The following is a 27,557-nucleotide window of genomic DNA, read 5'->3' as shown; positions in this document are numbered from 1 at the left end:
TACACCAAATCAGCATTTCCCAAGAGGCAGAGCTGGACAAGCAGCCGGGGAAATGTTTAATGCCTCGGTCTACTCTCTCCCCATACTTTTCTTCAGCACAAGGTGTGGCTCTGCTCTCCCCTCCCCAGCTGTACGCAAAGGAACTGTGGGTAATAATCCTCAGGGTACTTCGCAGCTGTCAGTCAAATGAAAAGAATGGCAGAATAAGATAGTAAAGCAAATTCTAAATAATGGATCTTGTAGAATGTTTTAATGCCCCGAAGGGAAAGGGCAAGCTGTCGGGATCCCGAGTCAACCTGGCGGAATTTCCACTCGTAGGACGCAGACTGTGAAGGCCCGATTTCCATATGCCGTTAAGTTCTAGGTCAATCGGCAAATGCCACGCCCAGTGCTCTTCAAGGTAAGCCTATGGCGGGGTTAAGTTTCTCTGTGAGTAATTCTACACACATACACATACACATACACAGTATAGAGCTGAAGGGACCTTAGAAATTCAGAGGTTTTCAAATCTTTTTCCTTAACCGTGAAACACCCCTCACCCTACTTTTTTTTTTTTTTCAAATAAAGTATCGTGCAGAACCATATCATGAAATGCAAACAGAAGTGGAGCTGGTATGTTTATTTGTGGGCCCCCTAACCTACTTGGGGAGTCTCCTCCTGCTTGCCTGAGGCATATCCATCAGATCGAATCCAACCCTGTGCTTCATTCATTTTGCAAATGAGGCAATGAGATGAGGTTACATAAGTTGGTGACACGGTGTCACGGAAAAGTCTAGAGGACTCAGGACTCTCAGGCCAGTATTCTTCCTACTGGACAACATTGCCTCCACTTTGTGAACCAGTCGTCATGTTTCTGAACATTAATCTCGGTCCCGCTCTGGCAGCCTAGCTAGCAGCCTTACAGGCATGAGCCCCAGGCCACTGCGTGGGAGTGTGGGTGCCCTGGGAGTCTGGGTCTTTACCTGGAGGTGGACGTAGTCGTAATCATCCATCCAGCTCCGTTCAGAGCCATCACTGCTGCTACAGTCAGGGGGCTGCTCCTTGCCCAGGCTTGGGGGCAGTGGCTTGTTGAGGGCTGGAGCCCTGTGGTCCCCGGGATGCAGCGGCTGTACCTGGGAGCCGGCGTGTGCGGCGGAGCTCGTGATGCTCTCAGGCCCGCCCTTCCCGTGCGAGCTGCCGGGGCCCGGCTGGAAGAGGGCCTCCGCGTTGGTGTTGATGGTCGTGGTCAGCTGCTTGGCATCGTCTGGCACCGTCTTTGCCACCATCACGAACCGGTCCAGGTCATCCCATTTGTTCTGGGGCTTGTTGACGGCCAGAACGTTCAGGGACCAGCTGCACTCGTTTAAGTCCCGGCTGGTCTGGCTCAGGATCTGATGGGAGTCCTCCAGCCGCTGCAGCTCCCGCTTCAGCTTGCTGTGGAGGAGGAGCTCCGGCAGGCAGCCGGCGTTGGCCGTGGCCCCCTTGGCGAAGTGCAGGTGGTCCCTCAGGGCCAGCTCCACCCTGTCCACGGCGGCGCGGACCTCGTTGACGTGTCGCTCCATGTACCCGTAGCCCCGCCAGTCGGCGGTGACCAGCGCCATCAGGCCCGAGACGCCCACCTCCAGCGCCTGCTGCAGCCGCTGGAGCCTCTCGATGGCCGTGTCTGGGTCCAGGAAGAGCCTTCTGCCCTGGGACGGGGAGGCGGACAGCGAGGACTCCCTCGAGGTGGTGGAGGACGTGGACATGGTGCTCCGGCTGCTGCCGGTGCTGGAGAAGGACAGCCGGTTGACGCCGTCCACCACGTCCTGGGGGCCTTTGGCGTCCGGCGGGCTGGGCAGCGGCACGTCGTAAACCCCGTCTCTCTCTTCGAGGTTTGCCTTCTCGCTGGTTTCTGCGGGCGGTGCCAGGAACTGGACCCCCCGGGGGACATCGTAGGCGTCGCTGTGGGAGCCCCCGGGCTGGCGCACCTGCGGGGCCGGGTGGCTCAGGGAAACGCTTTGGTGTCTCCGTGGCGCCAGCTCCGCTGCTCCTGCAGCGTCGCCGTTATATTTAGTGTGAAGGTCCTTGCCCAGGGGCTTGGTGCCGGCTGGGGGGATGTCATAAACGCCCTCGGGTCTGCCGTCGGGCCGGCCGGCGTGTCTCATCGGAGGGGGGAAGTCGTACTCTTTCTCCCTAAGGCCGGCCTCATCTCTGCAGGCAGCGGGGGGAAGGGCGTATCCCTGAAAAGCAAGTGGAGAGCGAAGCTGTTATTTGCTCGGTTGGCTCACGTGACGGTGCGGAAACTGAGCGGTACATCAGGATGAGGGCCAGGTGCTGCCTCCCTCTAGCTCGCCCTCCACCCCTAAGTGTCTCCCTGCCCTCACCTGCCCCGCCCTTTGACAAGTGCATCCTTCCCTGGCCTCCACGCTGCCTTGCGTGGACCCCTCCTGCCCGCGCTGCTCTCCTGGGCCTGCGTCGCTGACCACCTCCTGGGTCTCCTTGCTCAGCTGCTGCAGGCTGGGAGGGCAGATGATGCATTAGCAGCCCGGGCCAGGCGTCGGGAGGCCTAGGGTCTCTCCCGGACCGGTCAGCTGCGTGCTGCCCCGTAAGCTGCTTCAGTGTTCTGAGACACAGTTCCCCCACCTGTAGAGTCAGGATAACTGTACTTCCTGCGCAGAATAAGTCCAATGCGTTAACCCATTACATGCACGGCCTGAGTGAGCCGTGACACCCTATATAAACATGAGCTCCATGAGATACAGGAGCGGCTTGCCAACGGAATTGATTACTTTACCTTCTTATTGGCTCTCCTTACTGACTCCCCGTTTTTTTAGTGTGGGCCCCTAAATATGGAATTCCTAGAATTATCTTTATTGCTGTTTCTTCCTCTCTCCCCCCTCTCTTCCCTCCCAGTGCCCTCTTACAAAGGCTAGCTTCTCCTCTTTGGTTTGTTTATCCCAGTACACACACACACACGCGCGCGCGCACACACACACACACACACACACACACACACACACGTTTTTTGCTGCTCTGTAGTAGCTCACTTACCCCTTTGGTAGGAGGGATGTCATAGACCCCTTGAGGTTTTATCTCTCCCACTGGAACTGAGAACACGGGGCCTTTCACAGACGACGGTGGGATGTCGTACACCTGAAGAGAAACACCCCACCAGAGTTACCCAGCACGGAAATGTCTTATACTTGTCATTTTTTATGTACTAAGCTTTTAATGACGGATTTATTCACCAGGTTATGTGTTCCCTTGCTCTTCAGCTGAATTCTATGTAATAAAGGGTTGATGGAATTTTTCTTTTTCAATTTTGTATTCTTTGACTTAGATTGAATATAAAAATGATCTTAGGTAAACTGTCTACACTGTCTGTATTTTAAATTGTAGCTTAAATTTTACGCTGCCTGATAAATTGATAAGCAATAAAAGCTTTGTTAGATCAAAGCCTCGATTCCCTAATAAAGCAAATCCAGAAAACATAACTTAAATAACATTGGCTAAAATGGCCCCTGGATAGACAACCTAAATAAAGCGTCACATGACATGTACATATTTTGTGAACTTCCCTTTCCTCTGTAGCCCTGAAGGAGAGCTGCCCTCTCCCCTAGTGAGCACATTTCTGGTACGCACCCCGTGAGCGGTCTGGGAAGGAGGGACGTCATAGACGTCCTTTTGGTATCTGGATGGGTACTCGTACACATAGCCATGGCCTGTCCTCATCGGCGTGATCACCTGTGGACAGGAAGACACAGGGGTAAAACTCCAGGCCGAGTCCTGAGGGCATCTCCTAGCCTCCTAATCAGACACTCCACCCTCATCTTTCACCCGACTAAAAAGAAAGAAAGAAAACACACACACACACACACACACACACACACACACACACACACAAAGAAAGAGGGAAGAGACAAAAGGAAGGAGACAAGGAAGGAGACACCAGGCCGGTAAACTTTTAAATCCCTCTTGAATCCCAGTGAAGAACCATTCCCTGAAATATCTCTGTCCCCATTCCTCATGGTAACAAAATCACCTCAAAGTTAGTCAGATAAAGTCTCAATTCCCAAAAGGTACTTGAAAGTAGAATCATGTTTGAATTATGAAAGTCCTAGATCAACCCTTTGGAGCATCAAAAGCACAGCATTTAAAAAAAAAAAAAGGCTCTGAAACTATTTGTAAATAGAGTTCAGCCACTTAAAATTCCTCTCATACCTTCCCCAGGAAGCCTCTTCATCTGACGTTATTATGATTATAACTAAAATTCCATAGGCCACTAGAGTACTTTTATGAAGCTAAGGCTCACACAGCGCTGCCCTTAGAAGCCTCCAGGAGCTTTCATTTTAACGAATGAAACACATGAAATACTGAGTCTGGGAGCCGACCAGGAAGAGAGTTGAGGTCTAATCATTTTCCCATTTCCACCGGGGAAGCACACATCCAGAAGGTACCTACGTCCAAGTGATGTCAAAAGTCAAGTACACTCATTGCAGCTTGAGCATCTGGAACCAATGTCAATGAAACAAATCTCACCCGACAGGCTCGCACTTTCATATCTGCACACCTCATTGTGTCCTAAGCACAGGTAGAGAAATGACTGGAACTTAAACTCCTCTGAAAATATATTTAATCCCCCCAAAGCTTCTAAATGACTAGGGTCTTGTTTCTGCCTGACCCCTGTGCCCCGAATGCTAACAGCACCCGCCTAAGTATTGCTCATGACATTTGTGAGAACAGACACTGCAAATTAGGAAGAGTTTGTTGTTCCCTAAGAAACCATCATCTTTTATCCTTTTTCTAATGTGAAAACTCTGGCGTCAGGCTGCCTGCAAAACTATGCAAAAAATGCTCATATCCATCTTACCCCGAAATGGGTGGAACTCAGCCAAATGCACCAATGCCCTTCTCCCTGGGGGCTCTAAATGCCCGGGTTCAGTTTGCTTTTAAATCCCTGGTGCTTGTAGCTGATTATGTCTTGCAATGAAGGTAAAAGAGATTAGTATGCAGCCACCATCCCATCCAATCTCTCCACTGCCTCGGGTTTAAAAAAGGAATCTCTTGCTTTAAGGTTTGCTGGCATGCAACATACAGAACCACTTTACAAAGTGGCTACTGTACTGTGCAGAGCAAATCTTCCTTTTTAAAGCAGGATGCTCTTTGCTCAAGAAAGATACACTGTGTTTTCAATGCCCTTATATAATTTTTTTCTTCACTCACTATTGTCCAGGAGAGAAATGAAGTATCTTCTCTCTTCTATCTCATCAGCTCCTCTATTTATAGCTCTCTGTCTTGGCTGTTTAATAGAACCCGCTCACAGCGCAGCTTTTGTTCAGTCTACAAGTTTCTAAGAGTGGATTCTATCCAAGGTTGCCAAGTTAGTAATAACGCTAATGGAAAACCAAGGCTGGTTATGCTAAAGGCCAGCAGACGGGTTTCATCTTTAGTTTAAAAAAGGGAGCGGGGCTGGGAGATAGATGGGGTGGTGCTAGTATCTGAAAATAGCGCTTGCTGACATGTAAACATAAGGCACAACCTCAGGGAGGCGGGTCGCCAGCGAGACTCTGCCTTTGCCTTTGCAGATCGTCCCTGGCAGGGAGCATTAATGCTTCCCAGTATTTAAGGTCTCACTTCCTGACAAATGTCACAGAACCCCCCGCGTGCTCTCTCTTTCTTATTTAGAGGATGCCTGTGGTCATCTGGTTTTTTAAAAACTTTGCATTCCAAACCAGTCATTTTCCTTGTTTATGCATTAAAAGAAACAGATGGTGAAAACCACAGGGGGAAAAAGCCAACAAAATACAACCTTCCCCGATGCCAGCATCCTGATGTTACTATCCAATTCGCATCGGTCCACAAATGGCATGGAAATGGGACCGGGGCTGTGCATCTGGTCAGACACAGGCAGGGCACAGAGTGAGCCCCTCTGTGACGCCTGAGAGGACAAGGAGCTGGACGTGCTCTACTTTTGGACCTTCTCCTCCTCACCCCATTGCTTGGGTCACTTTCATGCCAATTGTGTGTTCTCTCCTCAGAGGAAAGTGCTGACTGTTCTGTACCTTGCAAAGTATCCAGTTTTGTGGTTCAGAAGGCCTTTTCTTCCTGCTTGACAGAGTCCGCAAAAACCTTTCTACTTTCCCAGGATTACTGAACCTCAGCCTATGAGGAACACCAAGGTCTAGCTAAGGGGATGTACGTTTGGGAAGAAATCTCCTGGGCATTTGCACGGCAAGGCACTGATATAATTGCTACACAAAGGGCATCTTAAAAACTAATTTTCTCAATGAAATCAAGTCAGGTTTTTCATTTCCTTTTTTCCTCCATTTGTTTTTCTTTCCTGCATTCCTTTCATTCTGCGTATTTATTTATAGTTACAAGGGCTTAGCCTTAGGAATTACCAAACTGACCTCTTAGTTCTTTAGCGTTGCCAAAATGGGGGCTGAACCGTGGGCTCCCCAGGGCTCTATGACCGACTACTTTCCTGGTTCCCCTGCAGAGGATTTGCATTTTCCAAATATGGATTTTCTGTCCAAATGAGGAATCCAACCTTCCTTGGACGTTGGTATACTGTTCTTGTCAACTAATGGAAGATTCTGAAGGTGGACACTTTGAGAAGAGCTTTGAAGCAGAGAAGGGCAGACTGTAGATGTTTAGAAAGGGATGTTTAGTCCATGGACTAAATCTCGGAGGCCGGACCCCAGCAGGGGAGGGTCTAAAGCCTGGAGACTGGGGTCACGTCAGCTCTCTACCAATTCCGCTTGTAGAAAAAAACAAGCAAACAAACATGACATACCCCACCCCACACTTTGATTCACACCATTTTGAGCCTCAGATTCTGGGCAGCACAAGCTTTCTAGAGATGCTGTTAAGACTTCTGAGTCTCATAACTTTGAGAGCCGTGCATGCTGAAATTTGAAAGGGGAGTCTGTGTCTGGGGTAGCAGCGAGGGCTAGGGAACATTGAAAACCATCAGGTGTGAGAGTCAGTGGGCTGGGACAGAGCCCGGAGGTCTGTCATTCGTGTCTCCACGTTCAGTTGGCTTGAGTTTGCACCTGTAGCAGAGCCAGGGCCTTACGCTTAGACGCCTGTGGGCTGAGCAGGCTGGGTGAAGGGAGAGATAAGCCGGGATCCTGTGCTGGGGGCACAGAATTCATACTCTTTTGAAAGGTGGCAGCCAGTCCTCAGCTCCAGCCAACCACCCTCCTGAAAAAATACTCCCTGTGTTGCCAGATCTTTCCAATTTTCATGAGAAGTCGGGGGGGGGGGGGTTCCTTTAAAAAACTAAAAATAGAACTACCATATGACCCAGCAATCCCACTACTGGGCATATACCCAGAGAAAACCATAATTCAAAAAGACACATGCACCCCAATGTTAGAGACTGTCATACAGAGTGAAGTAAGTCAGAAAGAGAAAAACAAATATCGTATATTAATGCATATATGTGGAACCTAGAAAAATGGTACAGATGAACCGGTTTGCAGGCAGAAATAGAGACACAGATGTAGAGAAGAAACATATGGACACCAAGGGGGGAAACTGGCGTGGGGGATGGTGGTGGTGAGATGAATTGGGAGATCGGGATTGAAATGTATACACTAATGTGTATAAAATAGATAGCCAATAAGAACCTGCTGTGTAAAAAATAAATAAAATTTAAATGATTAAAAAAAAGAAATCTGGATTTTTATTATGTGATATCTGATTTTGGAAATTGGCTCAAATATTTCAAACAGCATCTTGGCCAGATGACACGTCTCTGGCCCCCAGGGTGCCCGGTCCTTGCTTTCTTTTCATCTGTGTATATCTTCCTTCCTCCTCAGTCCGAGGGCAGGACCTGAAAGCTCTTCACCAGTTCTATGCTTTGGCAAGACTGAGCCACTCCACTTTTCAGAGATGCCCTGCGTGCCACACCCCTGTGTCTTCACTCACCCTGTGTCTTTGTCCAAGGTGCTCATCTTTCTTTCCTCACGTGCAAAACTTCGTTCAGTTTTCAGGGCCAACCTGAGTGCCTCTCCCACAAAGCCTTTCTCAGACAGATACAATATCTCCGTCCTTGGAACCTTCCGCGTGTGCATATACATCTCTAACACTGCTTAACCCTTGAGCTTTCACTGTTTCAGACCATCTCTTCTCTTCTCTTCGCATTGTGGGGACAGGGACCATTTCTCCTGCATTTGTATATAAACAGCAGGGCCTAGCACAGTGCCTTGAATATAGTAGATCTTGGATAAACGTATTGACTGAATATATTAATGAACTAAAGGAAAACTCAAAGCCTTTCTTAAGCAAACTGGTGTGGATCTGGAGAGGACACTAAACAGGTCTGCCTATAGAGGATGAGGTTGGTTTCCAGGTAAGTCAGCTCTAGGATGAGTGGGACCCATGGGATAAGGGGCATGTCTTATCAGCCATGCATGGTAGTGCTGGGCAAGTGGGGTGGCCAAGAAAGCAGGGTGAATGTTAGGTAAAGTTGAGAAATCAGACACCATGGAAGAATTATCACCTGCACCACTATTTGGTGCAAACCACGGTTGGATGGCGGCCAAGAAGGGCCACTAGATGGTTTCCTTTTCCCCAATCTAGAGCTTGCATGTGACCCAAACACCTGCGTTCTTCTCAGCCACAAGCCAGAAACATATGGGGGCGTTTTACAGAAAGAAATGAAAACTAACTCTGCTTTTCACCTTAACATCAGAAAAAAAATGCAATAGAAAGGAACAGGAGTCATGCTTTCTCTAGTTCTGAAAATATGTGACAGGCCCGTGTTGCATGAAGTCTTCTACCAAAGGCCAAGGCCACATTGGGTCTTTGGCTCATTGAAAGGATTAGGTCTGATGAGGGGAGTGATTGAGAACGTAAGCTGGACCCAGGCAGAGCTGGATCTAGATCCTCGCTCTACCACTTAGTAGCTGTGACGACATGACCGAGGTATTTCCTGACCTGTTTCCTCATTAGTAAAACAGAAGTAATAATACTTAGAGGCTATTAGGAGTATTAAATGAGATCAAGTACATAAAGTGCCTGGCAAAGCATAAACCCGTAAGCCTCAGCTATTTTTATCATAATTGTTACCTAGGTTAAGCAGATTTTATTTTGGGGCTTAAACTGTGGACTAGGTAATTCAGATCAATCACCTTAATGAAGACAGCTTTAAAAAAGTGAGGAGAATATATGAAAAATCTTCTTGATAACATCAAAAGTTAAAAGATAGTAAAGAATTACCAGGTCAAAACTGAAAAGTGGAGAAGGAATTCAAAGAGGGAAGCCCAAAGTTTGAGTCTGCTTTTTCTCTGGGGGCATTTGCTGATCTAAAACAGGTCTGAGGGGCTACATTGTGTTTTTTTCAGCTTCTCTGGGGGAAGGGAAACATTGGACTCTAGGGCTCACCAAGGTAGGGACCCTGATAACGAAGCCGCAGTTTGGGTTGGGACCCTAAGGGCCGCGTGCAAAAGTTAGGAGGAGCTGGAAGTGAACCTACCCTTGTACAGGCTGAAGCTAGGTTTTAAGTCATCAGGCTTGGCAAGAACATCTCAGAGCCTGAAATTAGATTTATGTGTGCCTGTGAGGCTGGCAGAGGAAGTAAAATCCTCTCTGGATTTTTACTCTCTCTGAAGAGCTTTATAGGCCTTGTATTATTTCTACAAATATTTTTTTAAAACCACAAATGTCCAACACACAATCAAAGATAACTAGGAATTCAGGAGACAGGGCAACAGAAACAAGAACAAAACAGCCAATTCCTGCTTCCTTCCAAATAGGATGAGGATGTTTCTGTCTTGGTGATCACAGATCTCAAGGCTGTTTGCTTTCAAAATGTTTCATGATTAAACCATAGGAGAATACAAAATTTAATCATTCCTAGATTTAAGTCACAGAAAAAGAAACTAATCTTCACAAACGTATACAGTGTTCCCACTGAGGTCTACGAGGCAATGGGAATTTCAAATTAAAGTGGTACTTGACAAGAGACTTTTGCCCTTGGTGATCATCAGTGTATTTACTTGGGTTACTATTTTACTCCGGTCATATCAGTGTTGCCATTGTCACAGTTATCACCATAACAGGACAAGACACACCAGTGGAAAACCCCAGGAGAAAACGTGCTTTATAATCCGAGAGATATAGACATTTATCCAAGAGAAAGACAGCAAAGTCCCCAACCCAAGAGACTTTATTGAATTTCTCCTCTGCATTTCTTTTCAGTGGAAGAGCCCATGCTGGGTTTGTCAAGAGGATCTCACCAAGAAGTAGGACGCATACCCATGAGAAGCAAAACACTTTCTATAAAGACAACTTCTGTTCACATGGTATCACTTGTACCAAGGTCTCAGCAAGTCTACCTGGGGGTGCTGCTTCCCTTGGGCATCTAGTTTCCCTCCTTAAAGCTGAGCTGGTGGGAGCCTGGGATGGGGCATAGCAGAAACAGAGGCCCCGTGGTTAGGAGAGCTTCAGCAAGATGCTGCCCATTCAGGGGTGTGCTGGGGGAAATGGGAAGGGTGCAGGCTGTACCATTCATGAAGGCAGATCCTCCTTGCCCACCCAGCGACCCTGTGAAAGCCCATTAATAGGGTCTCAGGTGCCGCCATGTTCTGTGCTCCCTTGCACCAGCCCTACTGCTCACATACTTATCACAAATTCTCATTTCTCTCCTCCAACACTCGCCCCTGTTTTGACTCTTTCCCTCCTTCCATGCTATCAGCAACCTGAAAGAAGAACAAAACAGTAAAAAGGATGCAGAAAAATCCTCCTGTTTGACTGAAAGAATTGGGTAGAGTGGATGAGACCAAGATGGGACGGGGAGCGGCATTGGTCCTGTTCTAGTGTATTATTATTATTATTCATAGTTCTACATTGGATGTATGTACGTATCAAAAAAAAAACATTCAAAATCGTAAAAACAGAATTTTTTATAATTTTAACAAAATTTTTAAAAGTAATATGAAATCCCACTTGGAGGGGTAGGGAGGAGTCTTTTGTCACTCTTTTAAGTTTCTGTATCCCATGATTTAATTGTGTCTAAGTCTCTACAATCCAAAGCAACATTAGGAATGGTGTGAATTACACAATCCTTTGCTTCTGATATCTACATAACTGGGCCTCGACAATGGCCCAGTGGAGTTTACCGGTGAGTCCGGCAGAGCAGGAATGTGTGTAACCAGCTCCTGGCGTTCCGCCCCAAGGCCTAGTCAAGAACTGGGCAACCCAGGTGGTGCTCAGGAAATGTAATGGGTAATTGTTGAGAAGTTAAAAAGTGCCACTGTGCCAGAATGATTACAGTACAGATTTATAACCTCGCCATTAACAGCACCTAAGATCATCTGAGTTCAAAAGTAGGCCTCACTGATTAGCAGCCATCTTTTGCATTTTTCTAGACATATGTGGAAAGTAAAATTACATTGCTTCCTGTCTTTCTTTAATTCCTGGACACCCAGTTTTATTTATACTATCTCTTGGACCTGTACAATAACAAGAGTATTTTGATTTCTAAAACTGCCTGTTGGAAAGGACTTATTACACTTAAATGCCCTTAAAAAGCATTAACAGAGCCACCACAGTATTTATTTGATCTTATAATAACTTCTTTGTCTTAAAGCCCATGAACTGTGTGACCCTTTCCCTTTAAAGAAAACCCTAGGAAAAGAAACATCAGAATTATCAGTGGCTGCTCATTAGAACTTGGATCCCATTTTCAGAACCTGCAAAGTTATCGAGGTTTGTCTGTTTAAAATCCAAGATTACTTGTTGCTTTTCTCTGACTGGATTTATTAATTCTCTACAAATTCTTTCTGCCCCACTTGGGTGTAGCAGTGAGCTCATTTATTTACTTGTTATAGCAACAATATAATGAAAACTGAGTCCAGCCTTAAAAATACACCCTCATGGGCCCCGTGCACCGTTAACCCTTCTTACTGCTTCTCTCGTGCTCATCAAGATTTCTCCCCCTGTATTTTGGGAGGTGATTTACTTTCCTTCAAAGACATCTTGATGTCTGATTTTATGCTAGAATGTAGCCTTTTGCTAGCCACGTCTAAAATCACGGCCAGGCTCTTTTTTCAAAGGAGGAAAAAGTCACAACTGAAAGCTCAGAGGTGGAATGGCGCTCTTGGGTCATTTTCCTTTGACACAGCGTTCGGGCGGCAAACCACTCCATACAAACAGTGCCCCGATTGTCAGGCCTCCAGCATGTCTCCCCTGCTGCTTTCAGGAAGCTCTTTGTGTAGCAAGTGCTAAAGCAATATTTAGTTATGGAGTGACCAAGCGCCAAAGAGCAGCTAGAAGCGTTTAAACATGAAAGAACATGATGGGAAATGACTTCTGGGTTCTGCAAGTGTTTGAGGTGTTTCTCTGGACGAAGCTGAATACAGCCCGGGACAGAGATGGGCACAGCACAGCCATTTTTTTATATCTCATGGACCGAAATGTTCTTTGAGTGAAAACTATAAAAGGCACGAGCATTTTGGTTCTTTTTTTGTCCAAATAAATTCAACAAACCACTAAGCACTAAATCTAGATTTTGAATTGGATTTTAGAGAGGTGCCCACAGACAGCCCTAAAGGGATGCGATTACGGAAAGAGTAAAGGGATGAGAATTTCTGCACCCAGATGCCTATGGGTATCGTCTCCTCCTAAATAGGGACAGGAAAGACGCTGTGACTTAACTGGGAGGCACGACATGATGGAGGATGGAGCAAACAGCTCACATGGCAGAACCTGGTGCCAGCTCTGAATGGCGCTGACCCAAGGCTACGGCAGGGCTGTCGCTTTAAGAGGCATCAGACCCATCAAGGGTCTCACCCAAGCCGAGAGGGTGAAACAGAGGAAGATGGGCAGAAAACGAGTTCCAGGATGACACACTGTCTTAGCTCTTGGTAACAAAGCAGGGAGGAGAGTTCTTAACGGGGCGCGCTCCCCGGAAGGGTTCTCATGTATGGGACCAAGTCCGCGAACTCTGCGGGCCCCCGCTCAGCACCCCCGACCCCCCTCTCCCGTGCTCCTGCCAGCTCCTTGCTTTCTAAGACATGGTTCTATCCTCTAAAGGAGACTGCGGTTTCCAGATAGAAAGGTGGACAGGATCCTAAAGGAAGGTAAAAGAAGGATATGCCAAAACGTAGGGGTCAACTGAAATCTACATCAACGCCTGAGTGTCTTTTCTTCTTTCTTAAGAATCTTGAGGCCAAGTCGTTTTACTAAACTTTTCAAGTGACTCTGGGAAAGAATCAGATAAGGATGTTTGGGGTCATTAAATTTTAGCCAAGACCATTAAGCGATAATCCAACCCTACTCTCCATTTCACAGTTGAGGGGACTAAAGTTCAGAGGTTATTCAGCTCAGTGACCACAGGGGTGTGAAGGAGCACCTCGGTTAGCGGGGTCCAGTAGCCCATCAGGGCCCCCTCCTTCCAGTGCCATGTTGGCTACACAGTGTTTATAGGCTACACAGTGAGACAGATTAACCTCACAAATAAATACTCCTAAAGAAAGTCACTTCCTTATTTGAGAAGCAAAACTTGAAATCTGGGTATCTTATGTTTTGGGGGTGTCCCTTTCACACTGGCAAGCCAGTTCTGGGAGATCTGACTGTATCTGGTTAAATGAAGTTATTCACTTGGAGCAATGTGAAGTCATTTGAAGAGACGGTGTTTCCAGTGGCAGAGAAAGCCAACATGGCAGTACGTTGGTACCACGGTCTTTACGGCACTTCGATGACCCGCTCAGGCCTTCTGAGGGTCAGCCTGCCCTGGAGCAAGTGACTGCGGGGGGCGGGGGGTGCATCTCCTTGGTTGTTAACTCAGACCCCCTCAGCATTGAGGCTGCGCTCTGGATCTGAGGTCTGGATCTGAGGTGGGAGCCTTTGGCCGTGCCTTTCATTCTTTCTGACCAACAGGATGCTTTTTAGCACAGAGGGTTCTGGTGAGCTGGAATTGCTCATGAAGTGTTTAAATATGCCCTCTTCTTTTAGGGCTTGGCAACATCAACCATTAGCTGGGACGTAAAAGTCATTAGCTTCAGAGTCAGACAGACGTGGGCTCAAATATCAAGCCTGCCTCTTCCTGGAGGCATGTCCCTCAGCAAGTTCACTTCTCAGACCTCAGATTCCTCCCCTGTAAAGTGGAGGCTGTGACGAACACCTTAGGAGACTGTTGGGAGAATTAGATGAGATTATGCACGTAACGCCCCTAACGTGCAACCAAGCTCAAAGGCACCTGCAAGTCACCCCACTTTAGGTCTAAAACGATTCTTAAAAGAAGCGAGTAGCTTAATAACATGCTGAAACGTGCAAACGCATAACTATTCCGAGAAATAACTGGCTTAAGCACACCATGCTTTAAGAAAAGCAAGTATTATAAAACTTATTCAAATGAATCAGATGTGATTATGGCCTTGCTAAGGGATTTGTTTTGGCTTCAAAAATTGATCTACTGTGGGGGTCCCTTTAAAGATGGGACTCCTTGGTGCTCCTCACACGTTGCTGGAATCACAGCTTTGAAGGGAGACATACACGTCCCGAGTGAGTCGCACCTGCGCCCCTTAGACAGGAGCAGGGTGCCTCTCTGGCCGGGGACCTGGACCACGAAGCTCACGGCACAGCTATTTAAGGAGGCGCCCAGCTCTGCATTTTGCACACGGGACCCAGACAAGTCTGCTTTTAGAAACGCGTTCAACCAATAGCAAGTCTCAGTTTTACTGTCAAATCACCAAAATTCCATATTCTTTTCTCTCCCTCACAAATAGAGCATTATCTACTGAGCCAGCCAACAAGCTATGTATGATGCTGAGCTAGTCTTTCCGATAAGCACAGTCACTCAGCATGAAATCATTCAGGAAGGAAGGAAGATTACCTCTGTTCGCTTCGTCGTGAGTTTGTAAGAAGTTACTAAATCGTTGCTAGAACTATGCATTATCTATGAGCTCTATAAGCAATTGCCACCAAGTTTGAAGGCCTTGGCATTGACCAAACAAAAAAGATCTTTGTTCATTTCTAAGGAGGTGTTACGGTTTGCTCATTCCACTGGCCTGGGGGACTTAACTGGGAAGAGATACTTTTCCTTTTTAAAGTGAGGTCATAGAGCCCTTGAAATGCTCAAGGACCTCGAATTTTGTGTAAGATTTAAATTTTATCTTGACTCTTGAGGGTGGAGATTTTAGGTGAACAATCATTTCTTTGCATACACTAAAGAGCCATGGTCTTGAGGAAAAAAATTCATTTAAATCAGGATTAACTTTATATAGGAATGCATAATTCTGGAACAGGGTCATATTTTATTGAGTTTATAAGTGAAGAAACTGGAGGTACCCTCTGCCCTGTCAAACTCTGATTCTCCCCAGTATTTTTGAGGGTGTGTATGACTTTCTGTGTGTGTGTGTGTGTGTGTGTGTGTGTGTGTGTGTGTGTGTGTGTGAAGGGAACAAAGGAATGTGAGGTGAAGTCAGAGTTTATCTTCTCTGGGAGCTTTCATTTCCTCTTAATCTATTTTTACTTGTTGGTAGACAAATCATACTGCTAATATATAGCAGTTGGTTTGCTGGTATATGAGTGTTGCTCTGGGTAACCAGATTTCACAATGCTTCACATCCCAATAAGGGAAGTCCTCAGTTCCCTAACCAATGGCTTTGGGTGTGTGTGTGCCTGCGTGTGTGTGTAATTTACGGTGACTCAGTGTCTAAGAAGGCACAAACATTGTAGCATAAACTATTTATGGTTCTTATATTACCTTTCAAGGAATGGGCCTGGAAGACCTGGTTAAAATCTTTGACTCATTTCCTGCCAATGTTTGGCTATGTCTCACCTTGGAAGGTAGGAAATGGTCTTTAAAGATGATGTCATGGGGTTTAGATCAATCTTACTGTGACTTGAGTTTACTGCGTGCCACCCCTGAAGCAGTACTTGCCCAGTCCATCATACACACTATAAATGTGGGCCATTAAAGTTTTAATGAGCCTGTGAGCTCCCTTGAAATTAAGTGAAATTACAACATATTTTGGGACCACAGAGGCAGGAGAAACTGTTGGGGTGCAGAGAAAGCTTCACAGATGAGTTGAACATTGAAATGGATTTTAAAGTATGAATAGGAGTTCACAGGTAGCACAGATGAGGACAGGCAGTAGATACATAATAGCATAGGTAAAGGAAGCACCGTTCCTCAGTGGGAAAAGTGTGGTTCTCCTTTTTAGATGACTATAGACGTGTTAACTAATCTTGTTGTCTAAATTTGGCAAAATGCATAAAAGTTAGGTCCTCAGAAAAGTTGAACGTGACGTCATGCTTTGGATGCTCATTTGCTGTGAACAGAGAGTTAACGTTTCAGAAGCAGATGGTGACGCTCTCCCAGACCCTTCTGGGGGGAAATGACCATGTAAAATCTGACAGATGTCATAACAGACTAATAAGCTAGACACGGGATTTGACTCGTGTGTGACGGTGGAGGGGTGATAAGATCAGAACCACTTTTCAGCTTATTTAAAGGTCAACTCAAATTAAATGCTTCGTTTCTCACTTCCGCCTGTGCATTCACCCGTTGGCTCTTATCTGTGTGCTGATGGTCTACCATGAGCTTGGCCTATAGCAGTAAAGAGACAGCCATGGCCTCTGCCTGCCTTAATGGAATTCATAATTTAGCCCCAAACTGATCTTCAGAAGGATGCAAAGCAAATCTAATTCTACCAGTTAGAATAAAAGTGACGTGTCCAAAGAATAATCAGAGAAACACACATAATTCCCTGTGAAGATCAGGCACAAAATGGATGAAGTCAGGTGGCAGGTTTTGATCTTTGAAGTAGAGAAATTAAGCTCTTTTAGACCTTTGTAGACCTTATGCTTTTGAAGTTTGGGTCGAAATCGTCCCCTCCAAACCACAGTCCCGTATTAACTAAATTTTGCCTTTAAAAAACCGAGGACACTTCTTAAAAACATAATTCAGCTTTTGAAATTATCGGACTGTGAGTAACTCATTTAATTTAGAAATGCCTGTGAGTTCTTGGCGATCACAGGCATATTTAGAAGTCTTTGCAAAGTGAGAAAAATCTAACGTACAAATTGTTTTCACATGTAATGAAACAGTTATGACATCTAAAGGTAACAATTAATGAGGTTGACATTGTGTTGTTTCCCGCACGTTTGTCTAAACGTTGATTAATTTCTATCTTGCAGTTTTTGTGTTTCACATTTCGGAGCCAAGACTTTTTACTCGGTGCTCCAACGTCCTCGTAGACCTACGGCCTTCTGCCCACAATGCCTAATGGATAAAACGGCCCTGCACACGAAACCCGGAGTGAAAAAGACCACTGAAATTAAGTCAAGGTGTCAGTGTATATGGTTTCCAGATAACTTTGAGAGTTCTTTCCACCCTGTACAAAATTTCTGGAGAACCAAAGAGAGAGCCACACACTCAAAGAGAACAGCATATATGCTAGCAATAAAGTAGTTGCATACTCAGTGCAGAGTATGAAACACGAACAGGGCTGATCAGTTCAAAATAAACTCTGAGAAAGGAAAGAAAAACAAAGCAAGGGGCACTGATTTTTTTAAGCCCCTGCTTTGCGAAACTCTGCGCCAGGTCCTTTCTATACAGTGTTTCATTGAATTCTCACAGCAACCCTAGGAGATAGTTATGATTAGTCCCATTTGATAGATGAGGAAACTGAAGTCTAAAGAAGTTCAGTAACTTGCCAAGGGATTAACAGCTACCAGAGAAACAGGACCAGGAGTCGACCTCACCCCAGAGCCCAGGCTCTTTTTACGATCCTCATGCTGTCTTCTTGTTTCAGGAAAGGGTGGAGATTATATGATTTTCTTTCTCTCTCGAATCTCATTTTACGTGGATGGGATGCAAGGAGGTGGGTGGGGGCTGGAGTTTCCCAGACAGCAAAGTTGGAGTGACACAAGGCAGAATTCACTGTCTTTTATTTTCCTATGTGATTCATTAGTAGAAAAAACTGTGGTGGATAAAACTTCTGAAGCCCACAGTCTATAGCAACATCAAGGGAATCTTTAACTGTGGAAAGTCCCGAATCACAGATTGGAACATATCCAACCCCCTTCATGGCCCTGTAACAATGCTTCTCAAAGTGCAGTCCTGGACCACCTCCCCCAGAACTATCCCAGGAGCTTTACTAAAATGCAGATTCCCTGGCCCCGGGGCTAGAATCTGGGGGAGGCCTGGGAATCCGCATCTCAACTCACCTTCTCTAGCTCTCTGGGTGATTCTTATGTTCCCTAAAATTTTAGAACCACACTTCAGTGATTCAGAACAAGATTCTACCGCCTCCTCTTTCTCTCCTTTAATAGCTTTTAAGGACTATGATGTAAGCTACCAGGAATGTCCAGTTCTGGGTTCACCATCATTTTACAGATGGGAAATTAAAAGAGAAAAACGGGTATGAGGCTATTTAGTAAGTCAGCAAAACTACTACAATGAGAACTCAAAAAAAAACCCTGCCGGGTCCCCCCCTGCACCGAGATTAACTCTTGGAGCCTTGGCTTAAGTCATTAGTATGATTCTCACCCATCGAGAACGTCTTGAGTCGGAAACGTCACCCAGGGAGATGTTGATGGAAGTTTTTAAAGCAGCTGTTTTTACTCAGAAGGTTAAAATCACCTGTTAGCAGCCAAGCCCTCTCCATTACAAAGGACGGAGGGAAGAAAGAAAGGGGGAGAGAGAAAGAAAGCAAAAAAGGGGGTGGGAGAGAGAGAGAAAAGAAGGAAAGAAGGAAGAGAGGGAGAGGAAAGGAAAGAAGAGGGCACACCCACTCCCATGGGGCGTGAGCCAGTGGTCCAGTGGACAGGATGGAGGCGGCAGCCTGAGAACCGGTGGCGCTAGGGTGACTCAGGGTGAAGTCAGGTGTCCTAGAGAACACGGTGTTTGGCAGGGAAGAGCCAGGACCGTCCCCTCCTGCCTCACCACGTTACCACCTCAGACCCCGACTGCTCGAAGCTCAGCACTCAGGGCTCTGACTACCCCTGAGCTCTGGTCAAGCCTCCCCCAGGTCTGTGGCATCCCCTGGAAGGGCTGGCAGAGAGCCTTTCCGGAAGCTGGCTTCCCTCTACAGGAGCCACCTACCTCTTGCTAAACATAAAACCTTCCACTGATTTTAGAATTAAAAACAAAAACAAAAACACTGAGTTCAAGTGCCCGATGGTAACCCCGGCGCTCCAACCTCCATCCAAGGGAAGGTGTGTCAAACTCTCTCCCCTCTAAATGGATCAAGGGTCCAGGAACAAACCTGCAGTACAGTTATAGCAAATGACATGGGAAGAAGTCCGAAGTTTTAGACTTTTCAGACTTGGAACTAAAAAGGTAGAGTCTAAAAAGAAAAACATGTCACCTTCCTGCCAAAATAAACTGTGATGAAAGCTCAGACCCCACCACCTTTCAGCCAAGCATTTCCTGTGCTGGCCTCCCCTGTCTGCCTCACACCAGCTCCGATGAGGGAGGGCTATTTTTAAGATGTACACAACCAGGGCTAAGAATGAGAGAAGTTATTTATTTATAGTCACACCTTTCAACTGTTCTTTTTCCCTCTGGAGATAGAGGCCTGGTTTGACTCTCCCTTTGAATCTAAAATCCCTGGGGTAAGAAGGACTTTGAAAGGTCACGGGTGCAGTCTATGACCCCCAGACAGGGATCATCGTCCCAGGCAATACAAGTCGGAAAACTGTTAACTTCTCGAGGAATCCCTCCTAATGTTTATACGCTCAGCTTATGTAACACCTGTGCTCTTGAGCGGTGTTTTGTAAAACACACGTTTTGTATAAAAGGTGATTTGAAAGTACATTCGTGGCTTTGTTATTTAAGGAATCTAACAGTAAATCACCCCCTCCTTTATTTTTTCCAACAGAGGATTCCATTATCATGCAAACAGATATTCCATAATCTACTGGGGACTGTAAATTCAAACCCTGTATTAGGTTTTCCCAAGGCAGGGCACATGTATACGTCATGTTCTAAGCATCAACAGCTCTTTCTGGCGTCCAACTGCATCTTGCCTCTTGTGATTCAGGGATCTTTTTTTATTCTGTTAAATTAGTCCCTTCTTAATACCAAACCTCACTGGACCCATTGTAGGCCCTCGGAATTTGCCAGCAAACTGAAGAGAAAAGCCTTCCCCTGCAATGCTCCCAGGAGCATCACCTTTGTGTTGGCTATTACCCTCCACAAGTTCACTGGTATTATTTTCTTCACAGCACAATTCCCCACCGGACATTCAGTGTCTGCTTATGTCTCCTTTCTACAGCGTAAGTATCATGGAGGCTACTAGATTCACTCTTGAATTCATCACTGTATCACAAGCATTGAAAATATACTAGATGCTTGAAATTAAATCGATTTTCTACTTATCTCAAATTGTTATGGCATCTGGAATTATATAGAGTGCTGAAGAGGGCCTTCCTTTCTTTTTTTTTTTTTTTTTAACATGATGCCTTCCTAAATACCCTATAGCCCCACTATATTCACCCACCACCCCAGGTATTATTATAGGAATGAGTCGAAGGAGGAGAGGATGGCTCTTCTCTAAATTCACTAGTCTACGTGCTTTAACTGAGTCAACGTTGAAGCTGACAACTCTCCAGAACAAGTTGGTTGGCAAAATGGGGTGCTTGTGCTTGTGCCAAATGTGGTGCCTTGTACCACTCAAGGGAGAGAGAGAAAAGACTGGAAACTGAGTGCAGAGTCCAGGTCTAGAAGCAGATCTATCAGAAATTTGGAGAGAAACACTTGATGATGCACTATGACCTGGCATGGCTCGGGAACTCATAATGGCGATGGCTCAACAGTACCTGGCACAGGGTGGGCGTTCAAGAAGGTTTTGCTGACCAATGAATGGAAAAATAATACGCGAGCTAGGGTATTTAGATATTCTTACTTCTTGGAAGGTATACTTACTTCTTTGATGTACTTCTTGGAAGCTTCAAGTTCTTATTTTAGGAGCGCGAACACACACACACACACACACACACACACACGCTTTGAGTACAGTGGAAAAAATTAAGTGAGAACAAAAATCCAGTCTGTTGTTCACTCACCTTTTTACTTAAGTGGGGACCATTAGCCCCTGCAATGCCTCTCTGCACTGATGGTGGGACTTGATACACATCTTGTTCCTGGGTACCATGGCCAGTGGGTACTTGGTAAATTCCCTGATTTTGGTAGGAAGGTGGCACTTGGTAGATGGTGTCTCGAGGGGTGCCCTGGGGGTTTGGCATTTGATAGAGCTTCTGTTGGCCAAAGGGCTGGTGCATCAGTCCAGAAGTAGGCGGGTCCTGACTGGAGGAGGTCTCCTGCACGGGGCCAATCAGAAGCTTCACCCGGTTGCCCGGGACAATGCCTTGCCGACCGTGTAAGGAGCAGAGCCACCATCCTTCCAGTCCTCCTGTGTTCTGCTCTATGACAGTCAGGATGTCTCCCTTGCGAAAGGCCAGCTCCTCAGCACATTCTGGGACATTGTCGTATAAGGCCCTTGCCATAAGATTCTAGGAAGGAGAGAACAGAGGGAACCCACATTAGAATAGTAGATCAGTCCCTTTAACAACCTAAAGTCCATGCTCTTATGGAGAGGCACACTTCCTGGAGAGAAGAGAAGAATCTGAACAATAGCCTGTAAGGAGAAAAACAGATGGTGCAGACAGAAGACAGATCCATACATACTGTGTCTGCCACCAATGACATCAGACCGCCTCTTTGGAAGAGCTCAGAATGCCACAGAGTGCTTTCTTCCAGCAGTACCTGCTGTGCCCAAGGAGTTAGGAGTAGCATGGCTAAGGGTTAGAGAACGGTTCATTCTACAAAACATTTCTCTTCCTTTCTTAAACCCAGTCGAAGGAATAAAATATTCCAAGATATTCAGATGTACTACAACAGACATCTCTTATTTTGTTAATATACTGGAGGTAAAATGAGTCAAAGAAAACCCCCGATAACGAAGAGCACAAATGGCATTGATAGTCAGTGTTAAAATGGAAACAGAGGTACACTGATCTCTGACTTGGCAGGGCTTAAAAATTCTTATTCTCAGCTGATCAAGAGGTCCTTGGATACGTGGAGAATCTACAAGCAAGAGATCTTTCCATGATAATCAAGCATGGAGTGTAGTGTGATGGTAGTCTACATCTCCAGATTTGATCGTGGGGTGCTACAAAGAAGTTACCCCGCGTAGGTAGATAGATACCGTCTCTTCCTCTTTGGTCTTTTATTCCTACCTTTCCTGAGGGCCCCTCCTCACCCCGCCACTTTATTTCCTACTTCTTGAATCTCACCATTCACATCGGAAAGGCTCTGCTTTCCCCTTTCATGGGCCCCAAACACTTTCTCTCTTTGTGTGAAGGCCCGTCTGGCACTTTCAGTACTAAGCAGACAGCCAAAGTAGGCATTCAGCAGAGAGCGGGCAGGCAGTACACGCTGACATTCTTGGAAGCCTTTCAAAGGCTCCAGAGATTTCATTTCTTGGCATCAGTCACGTTTCGCAGCACGATGGCAGCCATCACCCCGTGCCTGCTCCTTCCCAGCACACAGAGGAGCCGGGGGATGTTGTAAATTCATAGGAAGCCGTCAGAAAACGCACAGTGATCTCTCTAGTGCTTCGCTAGAAAGTCGGGACGCACTAGGTGTCACTGGGATGATGATCACTCGTGCGAGAAAAGACCGCTGACTGGACGGAGTGTGTTGTGACTACACATTTGTGGCACTTGGGGCTGTTGTTGTTTGGACTTCTGCCCCCTGTTTTCTTCTCTAAAAATGTGGATTCGATCTTTCAGCTTCATGCTTTTCATTCCTTTATCACCGACATCCGTTAATCCTCTCCCCCTGTACTCCGCCCCGCAACCGCGGGTCTCGCACCATGGGCTGGCTCTCTGCTGTGGAGGCGCTGTGCCGTGGGAGGGTCTGCCCCCAGTCAGCAGCTGGGGGGCTCCTACTTTTACTGTTAACCGCAGTCCTCTTAGTCAGTGAGAAAAGGAGATAAAGCCCTAGAGCTCAGTGCCCGGGAAGCCTGGTGATGCTCTTTAAGAATAAGGTTGAAGTCCTTGTTCTTGACAGTCTTCTGATGCAGGAAGTCTATGATGTGGACGGGTGAGCAGTAAGGGAAGCTAAAGGGATACTGAGGGCTTTGTGTTCCAGGTGGACGTTTTACTTAGTATCTATATTCCAGGAAGCTTTGTGTTCCTTCTAACAATGAAAAGTCCACATACTGAAAGAGAAAACCATACAGCACTGTCTCCTGGTTTGAGGAACCATTTAAGGATGTGTCCTAATCCTAAAATCTCTTGTTTCTCTTCTTTCATCGTTTGGGTGTCCCGTTATTGAAAGAAAAGTCATCGAGTTGAAGAAGACAAGATGCTGGTCCTTTGTACCTAAATGATCAGAAGGAAATTACTCCACCCAAGTTGTACTGTGATGATAGAGCAGGAGGAGAGCTGACAGCTCTGGTCTCCGTCCCTTTCTCTGGGGCCCATTCAACAACCGGGAAAGGCTGGCAAGGAGGCCCTGAGGTGAAATCAGAAGTGGATAGGGGTGGGACCAGTCCTATGGGAGCCGAGGGTGGAGAGCTGTGTGATTATGTTGGCTACCAAGAAGGGAAAGAAAAGAAACAGAAAACAGTAGAAGGTGAAGGACCACAGACCTCATTAGCATACATGAACTCCAGGCATTCGGAGTTGGGTCACGTCCACGGAGCTCCATCAAGCACTGAAGTAGAGCCCCAGACCATGCCCGACTCGAGGCAGATAGAAATCCCTGTACAAAGGCTGTTCTGGATGTTCTTTGTCTCCTGTCCCAGTGACCTTCCCACCACCAGCTAAGCAGCACACTATTTCTAGACAGGCCTCCAGAGCTGCTTCTCCAGGAAAACCTGGAGAGCCTCTTGTGGATGCACAAGATGATCACAAGGTGATTTCTGAGTAGCTGTCCTCCCCACCACTCCCAGAGACTGGGATTCAGAGAGCTTGGCATGGCTGCTAGTGGAAGCACCCGGCGCCAGCTTGACACCTCACATGCTGAGAGTTATTCTCAGCCTCGGGTGAATGGGAATAAGTTATTTAATATCTGTGCCAGCTACAGGGAGCCAATGTCTACAGCCAGCCACTCTCCCACACAGGAGGTTACGGCTCCTGAGACCTTCAGAGAACACCTGGACCTGACCTCCCTGTTGTACAGATGAGGAAACAGATCTGGGGTGGGGGGCGGTTTATCATCTGCCCAAGGCCACACCGGTGGAGTCAGAGATGGGAAGAGAACTGTGGTCTCTTGGCTCAGTTCTCTTTCCAGAACTCTAAGCCACCTTAGCTCTACTACACAATATCCTCCTAACTGGGTTCCGTTCCATTTTACAGTAAAGCTCTGAAGGTGACAATTCTTTCTGTCATGCCTATGGAATAAATCAGTTCCTGGGGTTTGGGGTCCTGGCTGTGTGACTTGGGCAGGTTACTTCTCCCCTTGGCACCTTAACTTCCTCATCTGTAAAACGAGAATGAGAATGACATACCTATGCCATGGGTTTGCAGTGAGGATTCAGTGAGCTAGATCAAGTCAAGTGCTCTAACGTCGCGGGAGACTTGGGAAGATATGACTATTTATTTAATGTGCCGATGGCGCTTTGATCTTAAGCTTCCTAGCAGATTACCTCCACAGTTCTCAATCAAAGGTTGGTCCTATTCTAATGTTGTTATTATATATATTTTTATACACATCTGATATTTCTCTCGCTCACAATTACACTTCAGGAGAACTGTATCTTGAAGCAGTACTTCTCTGAATTAATAATGAGTTCTGGTCACTGCAACCTCTTGTCCAGTATTTGCCTATAAACAACAATAATGAAAGTATTGGTTGCATTCAAGAGACATTCTGAGACAAAATAATAATATATTACTAATATAAGCAATAATATCATTATATATTGTATTGATATAATCAATTATATTAATATAATATTAGAATTATTATATAATTAATATAATGATATATCATTATATTAATATTATCACAATATTATTAATATTATATCATTATAACATTCTTAATATTATATTATTATTATCATTACTGGACAAATTATGGATACATCTCATTAGATTCCAGAAGAGTACAATCCATCAGAAAGTACAGAATAGCTTGGCTTTTGAAAATACTTGGTGCCTTGAGGCAAGAGTTTAGTAAGGGGATAACAGCAAAGTTAACTTCAGCCAGAACGCAAACCCTCTCATTCAAAAGTGCACAGGCAGATCAAGAGTTAATTTCTCTGGCTAGGACAAGGTGGAGGGACCCTTTCCTTCAGGGCAGAGTTGTGATTCCTTAAGGCCACAAACTCAGAAGGTGATTATCTGAATATCTTACAAAAACCCAGGAGAGGCAGTTTGTCTGTTCAAGACCTACTCCTTCTCCCACCCTCCCTGGGATATTTATCTCCAGGGCAGGAAAGGTCAACACAGAAACACATCAAGGAAAGATAAGAGAGCTATGTAATCCTATATCCAGCTGGATGGTTAGCCTCCAGAGGCTGGCAGTTAGAAATGCAGCTAGAGCTTGGCAAAGCACCAAAACAGTTGGGTCATAGAACTTGAAAGCCAGAGGCACTTCAAACAATTACAGTTCAACTCGTTCACTTTACAAATGAGAAAAATGAGGCCCAAGAAGTTAATGATTTGCCAAGTCAGCTGGCTAGAAGGTCATAGAGCTAAGAACATGGGCCTCTTGTCTCCAGCTCCAGAATTAGGACGGTATTGATTAAAGTCAGAGGCATGTGCTACAAAAGCTGTGGTTCTAATTAGGATGGGAAATCCACATTTAGAGTCACAAATCCTATTTGAGGGATCCTAATTGTAGCAGCCTCTAGCATTGACCCCACCCCGAGCTTTGAGAAGAAACTGTCCTTGGCTTCCATGATTCCACGTCCCAGTCCTCCATCTTCCCTTGTTCTCATGACCACTCATCTTCCTCCTCCTTCACAGACTAATTTCTTTTCCTGTCCCTTTAGTGATCATGTTCCAAAGGGATCTCTTGTCTCTATGAGTTTGCTCTCTACAGGACATCTCATCCATGCCGATGGCATCTAAACACACAGGTAACACTCAGATCCACAGCTCCAGCCTCGATATTTCCTCTGCTTTCCAGTCCCATATTTCCAGTTGTCTGATGAGTATCTTCACCTCTCACTCAACAAGGGCAAAACCCCTTTCTCCTGATCTCTCTGTTAACAGCACGCATAAGGCCGCCCAAGATCAGAGCCTCAGAGGTTTGCTGAGTCACTTCACAACCTGAACCTCGGTCATCTGGGACCTCACTTTTCTCCCTCAATGCCACGCCTCGCTCAGGTCCTCGGCAACCTTTTTTGGGGGGGGGGGCGGGGGGGAGGTATGACAATTGCTACCCAACTGGTTTTCCTGCGTTCAACCTCTTCTCACCTCCAAACTCACCTTCCACATCACCAGAAGAGTTCTCTGCCCAAAATCTATCTCACTGTTTTCCTTTCTAGTTCTCTGTGATAGTATTTCTTATAGTAGGACTTGTACCGTCCCATTCAAGACTGGGAACTCCTTAAGTTCAGGGAAGCTGTTCTTTCTTTGGCATTTTCAGAACCAGTGTGTGAAACAAAATACACACTCATTAGGTGTTTGCTAAATTGAAATGGATTCTGGACTCTGATTTCCTGGTTCTCTACAGAGAGGGTGAAGTGGTTTCCTAGAGATGTCAGCAAGACATTCGGCTGACATTTTCAAATGGACATGGGAAGATGAACTAACAGAACCAGAAAGATAAATGGCATGTCCGAGTCACCTAAGCCTCACGGCCAGAGAACGTGGGAGGCGGCGAGCAGGAAAGGGCCCGTCCCTCCCTGTTAAAACAGGATGATGACGTAGATGGGGAGCCTGCATCTAGTGCCACAACCACTGAGCAAACAGGAAGGCCAAGAGGAGCCAGCCATCTCCGTCTGATTAAATACAATGGTCTCTGTAAGAGCCTTTCTCCCTTTAGTGTAGCAACCTACATCTGGCGGTAGATGACCGAGCGCCATTCATGCTTTGCCAGAACGTTTAGGTTCTGCGGTTCCTGGTTCCCAGGCTATGCCCAAGGACTGGGAGGAAAATGCTGTGCAGTATTACAGCAAGTAAAGAGAGCTCCAGGTCACAGGATCATTTCCACACCACCCTGCTCTTCCCTGCCCTTTTTCTTCCCCCACTACTATCAATACGTCAAGAAAGCTTATTACGCCTATTGCCAGGGAAACTATCTGCTATTCCAAATACAGAGAGGTGTGTGACATAATTTCCATGACCATTCATGCTGCTGTTTGAAGAAAAATGAGACACAATGCCTGGTGTGTCACCCCCCTCCCCTCCCCCCCCACCCCCGGACTGATAGCATCATCAATGGCCCAGCTTCCTCTGATTATTTTACTTCATTCTATATTTATCATGCAGGAGCTCCTGCCAAGCCTCAGGGCTGCCACATTCTCAACAATGTGGCTTTCCTGTACCCAACCCCCCAAACTTTAGCCCTGGACTCTGGCAGGGACACACACGCGCACACAAGCACAGTAAAGAAGGAAATGGCCATTGTCAAGAAAATCGGTCTCAAAGGAAGTGGCTGAGGGACAAACGTGAAC

At 46.1% G+C, this 27,557-nt stretch overlaps 1 protein-coding gene across 5 annotated transcripts in view; it reads right to left on the bottom strand.

Moving 5' to 3' along the window:
- The window catches only part of NEDD9 (neural precursor cell expressed, developmentally down-regulated 9), a 140,889-nt gene that overhangs the window by 5,789 nt on the left and 107,543 nt on the right, over window positions 1-27,557 (bottom strand). For 4 of the 5 annotated variants that reach the window (XM_028478796.2, XM_007114783.4, XM_007114782.4 and 1 more), the window contains 4 exons: window positions 20,986-21,432; window positions 3,601-3,702; window positions 3,010-3,111; window positions 963-2,198 (listed from right to left, as the gene is read on the bottom strand). In XM_028478796.2, coding sequence (XP_028334597.1) covers window positions 963-2,198; window positions 3,010-3,111; window positions 3,601-3,702; window positions 20,986-21,432 — 1,887 coding nt within the window. The remainder of the gene's footprint in view (window positions 1-962; window positions 2,199-3,009; window positions 3,112-3,600; window positions 3,703-20,985; window positions 21,433-27,557) is intronic. The other variant, XM_055079618.1, reaches the window with a different exon arrangement.

Source organism: Physeter macrocephalus, chromosome 18 (assembly GCF_002837175.3).
Source record: "Physeter macrocephalus isolate SW-GA chromosome 18, ASM283717v5, whole genome shotgun sequence".
Classification (NCBI taxonomy): Eukaryota; Metazoa; Chordata; class Mammalia; order Artiodactyla; family Physeteridae; genus Physeter; species Physeter macrocephalus.
The sequence above is the reverse complement of the archived record's forward strand: the minus strand, read 5'-3'. Positions and strand labels throughout refer to the sequence as shown.